Below are 10,217 nucleotides of genomic sequence, written 5' to 3'. Positions count from 1 at the left end.
ATTATGTGGGCGGAGCATAGCCTGATGCCTGGATGTATGGGCGCCAGTGTATCACGTTGATGCTCACTATGCCATTACATTTTTATGTGCATTGCATGACTACTGGTAGTATATAGTTCTCGGACGGGAGTACCGTTCCGATGGAGCCTATGGCTCGGGTGTCGGGAGTACCGACATGGACGGGTGTCGGGAGTACCGACATGGACGGGTGACGGGAGTACCCGGGATGGCGCGCACAGGATGCTGGAGGTATTTGTTACCATCCAAGGCAGTGACAAGTTGGTATGGGACTTGGGTGCCATGTGTCTTATGTGGGCCCCAAGGACCGGTATGTGCTTTTATTATGCTATACTATCGTGTTGTAGCGTCTCATGACTTGTGTGTATTTGGGAGTTGGTGTTTTGGGAGAAGTTTATTGGTTTTGTGCAGCCTTCAACCTTTCTTTCCTTATGCTTGCTGAGTCTCTCGACTCACCTTACTTTCCATCATTCTAGGTAGTGGCAGCGTGGGCCATGGCAATGAAGTTTGTTTTTAGCAGCAGAGTCGGTATGGTGTACAAGCAGTCCCGTCAATTCATGTCAACTCTGATGGTTGAGTAGGATTTACTCTATTATTTTTACTGTGTCAGGTCATTTCTCGAGTCTCATGTATGTTGGCACAAGAGTCTGTTTTCATTTATTTATCTTGTGACCGCTATGCTAGCGGGGTACCCGTAATGCATGCATGTGTTTAGCTTCATTTTCGTTGTTCTTATTTTTGTGTATGCATGCTAGGGTGGTTTTGGTCTCGTGTCTCATTATTTTTCCTTCCGTAGGCTCTCTCGTTTGGGTAGTCCGGGTGGTTGGGGATATCCGGGCGGGGGTGTTTACAATTGCCCCCTACTTTTTATGATAACAAACAAACTTTTTAGGGCATTTCTGACATTTGACACATTTTTTATTTTCACTCTTTTCCTCGTTCACATAAAAATTTAAATTCCTTTATCATTGGGGTCAAACTCAACTCAACAATTATATAGCCCACCTTATAAACTCATGGACTAATTAACTAATTAATTGTGCCTCATTACGCTATTTCTATGCCATCAAAGCAGTTTATCATTAAATCTTAAAATACTTAAACCCACATTTAAAATGTTATCAAACTGCCATTAAGTAATAAAACTCCTAGACCCACTTTAGAGTCATTACAAATATCCTCATGCGTTATTTTCTGATCAGGATATGATTTCTTATGTTTATCCATAAATGATTTTAGATCTATAAATAGGTGTTTAGGTCACATGACATCAAACACAAATTATGTGCCAATTTTACTTTTGTACTACCAATATTTAGTTCTTTCTACTTGTGATTTTTCCTGATTTGAGTTTTCATTTCTGTTTCATATTGTACTTGTTTTCTATTTTTGTTTCTGTGCAATCTAAATTTTTACTCCATGAAATTTTATATTATATTATATATAATTTGGGTATATTTCGTACATCTAAGCATTACTTACTAAATTACCATGTTACGTGACAACTCCTTATTAACTCTTTTTCTGCTTAAATATTTTAATTTTTATGTTTTAACATTTTATTATATAGTAAATTTATAATAAAAAAACAAGCATTTGAAATTTGTGTTCTTATATTAACTTATCCAAATATATCTTACAAAATTTTTACTTTGAAATAATTCATTTCAATTTTTAATATTTAAAATTGAAATTTGAGTATATGTTTTAAATAATATATCCTTTTAAATTAACCTACCCATATTATCATTTTAAATTGAGTAATTCAAATTAAAACTTTAAATGATCTTATTGTTATTTTGTTTGTTATAATAAAAAACATTTTTATCTTTGAATCTTAAAAATTAATGAAAAATAAAAATCATGCCAAAGGATATATTTGTTCCAAATATGCTTTCAATATATACAAAATTTTTTGTGGCATGAAACTTAAATTGAAAAAATATATATCTTTTGCTCTTCGAGATTTTTTTTTTTTTTTTTTTATTAAGTGAAATGATGCAAAGTGTGTGTCAAAATATTTTGAAACGGATAAAACACTCTTATAAAATAACAATGCAAAACTGGAGACAGTGGACCGTTTTATACCTTTGGAAATGGATTATCGTAACAAGTCTAAAATTGTCAACCTTTTTGCCAAAAAAAGTCGATTAGTTTTTGTCTTTGGGCAAAAACAGTCAATCATTCTTATGAAATGTCAATATGAAATTTTTTGTATATGTTGAAAAAAGAGTCAACCATCATTATATAATGTCAAAAATTTCTCAAAAGCAATGGTGTGGAGTTTACTAAGGGAATTCTTAAGGTGGAGACAACTTTTGAATTGATCCTGATAAGAACCCATAGATGGATAAATGTTGTTCATGAGAAGTTCTCAATGATAAACTTTTCCTCAATTCACCTCTTCCTCTTAAGCATTGGAAGCCCATTGTTAGATCTTGACTAATAACTTGATGGAATTCTAATGAGTTTAGGCATTTCAAATTGAATATGGACAAAACAACAGCTTGGTAAATTGAGAAAAGCAAGTATTGGGGTGTTTTGAGATATTATGTTGGAAATTTTGTCTTTTCTCTTGAAGCGTTGGAACTAAACATGGCGATTTCAATTTTTCATGTCTTAGTTGGGAATCAAATTTGGTGAATTCTATAAAGTGGGTTTCAAACCCATTTATATCTGTTATCCTTTTGGGATATTGTGCATAAAGTAAATTGGTGTATTAATAGTTTGGACGAATTAAAAATAGATTATATTTTACAGAAAATAGTTTTAATGGCTAACGCACCTGCTTAAATAGTTGTACGTCAATTTGAAATTTTGGTTACTTGGCTTTGGGAAGAATTTTTGTACCTATTTTATTGGGGCAAAGTTCAAGGTATAGTTGGGCGTGGTCTTTGATGATTAAAATGGGTTGGGATCTCTCAAGTTTCACAATTTTGGGGAGAAGGGTTAGTGTTAGGGTTAGGGTGGGTTTAGGGTTAAATTTGGGGGTTTCTTTGGATCTCTTTAGGACAACCAATGAGATTAGCATTAGAAAGCTCTACCCTAAAAAAAGAGAAAGTTTGGGGGACTCCGCTTTTCAACATTTTTGTCATTCATCGAAGTCATAGTTAAGAACACATAAGAACAACACAAGCAAATTGGCTCAACAATAGGGCTTTGTAAGCGGTTTGTTAACAAATTCAAATATTTATTATGAATGAATAAAAAATATATAATTATTCACTTATTTTACTATTGATTATAACATTACCAGGATCAATCGACTGGGCTACCAGGAGAAATTAAATGAATCACTCAATCTAGAAACTAATTGGGGTGAAGAACAAAGACTTCACACAATCATCAACACTGGGGAATTTGTTGTCATCTCCATGCTGATAAACAACTTGGGAAGTTCTTGACATGTTAAGAGAACATCTGATGACTGGAAGGGGCAATGCCTTTGGAGCCACAAGCTCATTCCCAAGATCTTTCCACAAGCTTTGTACAAGCTGCTTGATTAGGTTTCTAGCTTCACCTTCAGATGAAAGGTTCTTCTCCCTTATGATGCAATCTATGCTTGATGCTACGTCTCCTCTTTCTTGCTCTTCCTGTAAAACATCACATTTTCCATAGAACCAAACATTTTAGTTCAAAGAAACTAATACTGCATGTTTATCTGTAATTTCATTTCTATATAGTTTCATAGGTACTCTTAAGGTTTCAAAGTCAAAAGCAACAGGCCAAAAGTACAAAACCATGCAAGTTTTGTTTAAATTTCAGTTTTCTTCCATACCGTAGCAGTTCCTAGATCGTCCCATAGTCGAAGAATTCTTCCAGCGCTTGAGAAAAGCTTTGGATATGGATCCATCATTCCTATGGTTTCTTCTGTAACACCTTCTCCAATGAGAAAGAAGAGATGCACCAAGGCCATGTATGAACCTGCTGTTGTAACCCCATTTTCCAAGTACTCCTCTAACTTGGGCACATATCCTTCATTGAACCATTTTGCTTCAACTAGATACGCTTCCATCATGTCTATCCACTGCAAGAGTAACATATTTTCTTACTCTCTCAATCAATAAACTAAGAAACAATATACCCACACCCCAAAGGAACCCCAAAAAAAGAAAGAAATAGTGAGAATATTACCGTCCTTTTTAGGTGGGGAATGGCATTGCGTCGATGTTTTCTGAGGATCTTGTATCCGATCTCATTGTTAGTATTGTACAAAGCCATGTAACAGATCTTCATATACTCTGGCAACTGTTCCATAGCACTAAGATCCCATCTGGCAATCCAATTTTCACCAATTAATTAGCTATACATATGATGATCATGATAATTAATTGACAAGAATATGCATTACTAGGGGGAGATAGTACTGATTGTTGCATATATATATATACAAACCTCCGAATTGCCTCTGTGAAGATGACAAGTTCATCTAGAGGGGCATAACTATCATACATATCATCGATGACCAACAAAATGGCAATGGTTTTAGCTAATTCGATTCGGCAATCTGAGTACTTCGGCTCTGGAAGAATTCCAACAGTCCAGAAATAGCACTCTAAGGGTCGGTCGCGAGCAAAACTGAGCTTCTTGGCAAGCCCCAACTCCTCCCACCAACTGCAATTTACAAGACGACCTTGTTTACTTGAATAAAATAGTACATAGCACACTTATTACTTGCTTTTAACATTAATAAACACTTTACCACACTCAATTGACAAACGTAGCTTTTATCAACAATGATTTCATACAATGCTAAGAATGCCCTCAAAGTTTTAGAAAGAAACCTGGTAACCTCAGCCAACTCTGATTGGTGCAATGCCTGAACCTTGTTGTACTCCAGCTTGGCTAGTTCTAGCAGATAAGAGTTCTGGTCACTTCTCTTGCTATATTCTTCAATGAACCTTCTAGCTTCCAACCTTACCATCCTCAAGTGCCTTGGAAGCTCTATGGCCTCAAGGACATGTTTGCCATCGCCATTTTCCGTAAATGGGATCGATTGTCTTAAGTGAGTCTTTGTGAATTCCATGGCTTGCAATAATACACTTTCCCCACATGCACCCAAATGTGAAGCTTCATACAAACTCAACAATCCCTCTATGTCTTTACTCAACAGCTGCTTGAATGCCCCACTGTTGTCCATGAATCTTTGAAAGACATCTGTGATATAGTTCGATCAAACAATATGCTAATAATTACATGTAACTGTCATCACAAAAGAAATTGGATAAATTTTACCCTATTACTATATATAGGTATCCATATGATTTAATTTTGGTAGAGAAATAAAGAAGTTGTTGCATATATACACACTTGTACTGATCTGATAGCCGTTTTGTCGAAGCAAGCGGAAACATAGCGCGGTGGTGAAGAGATCTTCTTGGTCCAAGTTGCTATCTGAGAATGCTTGCAGTATTGTGTTGATCTCTTGCTCGAAATGGTCTCCCAGTCCCAGCCGCTGCATCGTATCTATCAACTTCATAATGCTTGCCGTATCCGAAGAAGCTTCTCGCAGCGCCATTCGAGCTCTCTCTTCAAGATCTTTCATTCTGGTTCTATCGTCCACTTTCAATGCTAAAGCCTATCATTTCAATGCCATATTAAACCATATCTGAATACATATGTCTGTATGTATATATATGATGAGTAATAATGAAAGATCTGGTTTTCAGATCTTGAAGAACGTGTAAGATAGAGTGGCTTTGGTTGGTTTAGGTAAATTGTATCAGATTCATGTTTCTAAAGGTAGTTTTTTTTTTTTTTTTTTTTTTTCCTTCGACATTTCTTTTGTCAGTTAAAAATATTTTCGGACGAGATGTTTAAGCTCTTAAAAAGGCAAATCGTGTGGAGTTTGAAAATACATTTTTAAATCAAATAAACTTTTTTTACAAATAGCTTAAACTATATAGACTTCGAATACAATTCACCCCTTTTTTTTATTCGTAAAATTATACCGCTTAAGACTTAACGGGAGCAAAATTAAAATTTACAAAATTCAAAATAGAGACCTATAGGATTTAGTAGCTCTACCATCTTCTATTAAGCTACAAACCAAGATAATGGAGGAGAGAGTTGTTACCTGCAGGGGGAGGGCCATACATGTGTCAAGGGAGTGGTTGTCCATCACTTCCTTGGATATAATGCCCATTCTCTTATGTTATGGGATTGAATTGGAACTATGTATGAAGCTGTTGCTGCTTTGTGAGTAGTGATGATAACAATACATGTATATATATATATATATAGTGAAAGTTGTTGAAATTGTCAAGCTCGCCATTTTGTACCCTCATCCTTCTGATTTGGACCCCATAATTTATCAACTGTCACACGGCTCTTAACCGAATTTCCACCAATTTGTTCATTGAAATGTTGACCAGAATTTCGATCTGATTTTATGAATACGTAAGAAGATTGCCTAATATAAAGATGTCGGAAGTACTATTTAGATGCTAACTTTGATGATATCTCATAATTAAGGCTAAAGTCATACCCCCCCACCCCCCCCCCCCCCCCCCCCCCCGCGTTCACCATTAAATCATTTTGTCCCCTTAACTTCAACAAGGACCTATTAACTCCCTCAACTTTCAATTTTAAATCTTACACATACCTAGGTCGACGCGTGTATTACACACGCAATGGAGGCGCGTGCAACACATCACCTCCTTCTTTTCCTTTGTCTCCGGCGACCTTCTCCCGCTCGCTGCCTCTCTTCTCCCGCCTGCTGCCGCTCCTTGCCTCTCTTTCGCTCTCGCTCTCTCTGTCGGTGGTCGCCAGCGCGTCCGAGGCGTCGATCGAGGTTGGGGGGCCGTCGATAGCAGCTGCCAGGCGTGGGCGGGCAGAGGGTGATGGCGTCGATTGGGGTCGAGGGGCGACGTGGGAGGTGGGTCGCGGGCAGATATGGGCGTTGGGTGTCTTCTTCCTCTCTCTCGCTCTCGTTCTCTCTCTGTCGGTCTCTCTCGCTCTCGCTCTCGCTATCTCTCTGTCTGTATCTCTCACTCTCTCTCTCTCTCTCTCTGTATCTCTCGCTCTCTCCCTCTGTCTGTATCTCTCGCTCTCGCTCTCTCGCTCTGTATCTCTCACTCTCGCCCTCTCGCTCTGTATCTCTCGCTCTCTTTCTCTTTATCTCTCGCTCTCTGTATCCCTCGCTCTCTTTGTATCTCTCACTCTCCCTATCTCTATGTCGTCTCAGGCGGCTATCAGTCGCCGCCGGCCGCCAGCCTTCTTCCTCTCTTGCAGATCGAGACAAGTGGCACACTTTCATTGGCTTGATCAATGTGGGCCCCACATCAGATGGCATGTACAACTCAAGCAGCAATGCTTGCTGCAATAAGGTATGTAACTATTACAAAATTAGTAATTAAGGTATATAATAGGTTTAAATTTAAAAGTTGAGGGGCTAATAAGTCCTTGTTTAAATTAAATGGGCAAAATGGTTAAATGGTAAAAGGTGAAGGGGCTGGATATGCCTTTAGCCCATAATTAATGATATGTTATACTTTATGTAATATCAATGTAAATATACAACACATCATTACAAACAAAGTGCCAATCAAAATATTAAATTTAAGTATCATCACAGACATAACTTGATGGTCATGGCGATCCTGTTTGGAGCCTATTTCATCATGATTAGAGTGATGTCCTAGGATCAAAATCAATGACCATCAAATTCCTTGATTTAATTTTTTCACCGTACTCTGGAGGTAGTAGATGAGGACGCTCTCATAATGGAGAGTCATCTAAAAAAAAATGTTAAATTTAAGTGCTTAGATAACATTTTCGAATATATAATTAGATTACTATTAATTGTTGTTAGTGTTTTAGATTAATTTTAAAACATGAGTCACTAATTCTAAGGTTACAATAATTATAAGTTGTAACCTCTTATGAACGAAAACACCATAACGTTATCATTTTAGTGTTTCTATAATATTTCCTCTTCCGAAACACTAAGAAACACCTCAAAAAAAATATTTTAAGACTATTTTTAAAATTTTAAAAATATTTTGATATCATTTTGTAATATTAAAAATATATTTCTATTCGAGGATCACATTAAAGATGGAATCAATTTCATCTCTACTATCTCAACAATCACGTTAAGAACATAAACAACTTGTATTTATGTTTACTTGAATAAATGATAGAATTTATATTTTTATTTAATTAAATAATTATTATTTTTTATATTAAAAATTATATTTATAAAAGACTCTTTATATTTTATTTTTTTATATTTTGTATCCTATACGTTTTTAATACAACCTAACCCACGACACATTTCTTGTTTGAATTTGATGTCCTTGAAATTGAAATGACATCACTTCCTATTTTGGGGTGGTTTATGGTCAAAAGAGTTGATCTCCATATTCAAATGTGGAAGCAATTATGTTGGGAATGGGTGGTGATAAAAGGTGGTCAAACAAACAAACACTCCCATCACAACTCACAATAAGCTGCCATCCCAGGAGTTGACAACCACACCCCCAACCTAACCCAATTTATGATATGCATGTATACATGCAACTTCGGGTCAAGTTTGCTTGATACAGACATACACGAGAGATATATCCTCTCTAATTTTATTTATGATGGATAACATAATAATTTTGTATACAAAGGCGAAACTAGGGGGCAGCCTCAACCCTCCGAGCAAATTTGTCCTGAAATTTGGACCATTTGAGAGAGGAGTCAGCCCTCCCCAGATCCATCTCTGAATTCGTCTCTATTTGTATATATATATATATAAGTGTATTATATATATTTATATTAATATAATATAAAATATAATATATCGATGTATAAGTATTCGTAACGAGTGTTTTTCTAATCACACGAGCTGGTATTCTTGGACCAGCTTGTGTGATCGATGTGTTTGTGAATTTATTGAGTGTGATTTAAGACGAAGTTCAAGATTAAAATTTATGTATATTTTTGAGAAATGTGCCGCTTAGAAATTGTGCTAGGTATTTATTTAATATTACAATATTAAAATTTTATTTATTTTATATTTTTTAAGTATTTAAAAATTAAAAACTTATTTTTTAAGTGATGCTAGAAATCTAAAAAGACAATTGAACTTCTAATTCAAATATATATATATATATATATTTATTGAATAATAACCAAATGCTTTTGACTTTTTAAATTTTAATTAACTTTCGACAAGATATCTCAACTGAAAAGGGAAGGTCAATAATTTTAATTTAAAAAATTATAAAATAATATTCATATTAAAATAACATGAGAAGGTTTGAAAAGACAAGTCTATATTTTTTTCATAAAGTTTATTTCATGTGATTATTTAAATTTTTTATCATTTTAATTATATATTTATATTTATAATTTAATTTAATTTTTTTTATAAAAATTTAAACTCTTCATTGTTTTGCTTTCACCTTTATATTTTAACATATAAAAAAAATAAATTAAATTAATTCATCTCATTTTAATTTTTTTAAAACATATCAAAGTACAAGCATTAAATTGACTCGAAAATATAAATATAGGGACATAATTGAAATCATAAAAAATTTAAATTATCATATAAAAAAATTAAAATATAAAAATTAAATTAATTTAAAAATATAAATCTAGTGATATAATTGAAATAACAAAAGATTTGAATAATCACACGAAAAAATATAAAACAACTACATGTTTATGTAAGGAATGAAATACAACCTAAGTTACTCTTGACTTTCGATTTGATAAACCAAAAATTGCTTTTTTTGAATTAAAGACCGGACCACTTGTTCTTAGAATCTACTAGTATTTTTGGGCTAATTTTCTAGTCTGAATTAAAATCTTCTTACCCCTGCTAATGTGTGTGTATGTTATAAGGAAACATCTCATAGGAGTCGTTATCCCGTTTTTGAAATGTTTCTTATTCCTATTTCGAATTCTATTTATATTTAATTTTTTAAAAAAATATTCATTTTCACGTTTTTATTTTTTATCGGAAACATTTTTTGTTTCCATTTTCGTGCAACATAGCATACAACAAGGTAAAAAAAAATGAAAGTACTATTTATATAATTAATTTTAATATTTTAAATAAGATTTGTATTATGTCGTGTCTTATATTAATATAAATATATAATATATTAATATAAAGTATTATTTTAAATACTAATTCAAAATTAAATATTTAAATAATATTTTCTTAATAATTAATAGTTGATAAATAGGTGAAAGGGACA

General features: G+C 34.0%; 1 protein-coding gene across 1 annotated transcript; it reads right to left on the bottom strand.

The window, feature by feature from the left end:
• Positions 1-3,150: 3,150 nt before the first annotated feature.
• Positions 3,151-6,217, bottom strand: LOC127811969 (monoterpene synthase TPS4, chloroplastic-like). Its single transcript, XM_052352192.1, has 7 exons — positions 6,095-6,217; positions 5,329-5,596; positions 4,803-5,175; positions 4,414-4,632; positions 4,153-4,291; positions 3,797-4,045; positions 3,151-3,611 (listed from the first exon to the last, which is right to left on the bottom strand). The coding sequence occupies exons 1-7, from the start codon at positions 6,161-6,163 to the stop codon at positions 3,321-3,323; spliced, it is 1,608 nt and encodes a 535-aa protein (XP_052208152.1). The 5' UTR covers positions 6,164-6,217; the 3' UTR covers positions 3,151-3,320.
• Between the last annotated feature and the right edge of the window lie 4,000 nt (positions 6,218-10,217).

The sequence above is a fragment of the Diospyros lotus genome, chromosome 10 (genome assembly GCF_014633365.1).
Source record: "Diospyros lotus cultivar Yz01 chromosome 10, ASM1463336v1, whole genome shotgun sequence".
Taxonomy (NCBI): Eukaryota; Viridiplantae; Streptophyta; class Magnoliopsida; order Ericales; family Ebenaceae; genus Diospyros; species Diospyros lotus.
This window is presented reverse-complemented; position numbering and strand designations above follow the sequence as displayed.

Bases quoted from the DNA above. Each gene is read 5' to 3' on its own strand.
- LOC127811969 (XM_052352192.1), bottom strand. From the start codon at position 6,163: ATGGGCATTATATCCAAGGAAGTGATGGACAACCACTCCCTTGACACA. The intron at 4,292-4,413 runs GTTTGTATATAT...TTGGATTGCCAG, and splicing joins TTCACAGAGGCAATTCGGAG to ATGGGATCTTAGTGCTATGG. The intron at 4,046-4,152 runs GTAATATTCTCA...TTACTCTTGCAG, and splicing joins TTCCCCACCTAAAAAGGACG to TGGATAGACATGATGGAAGC.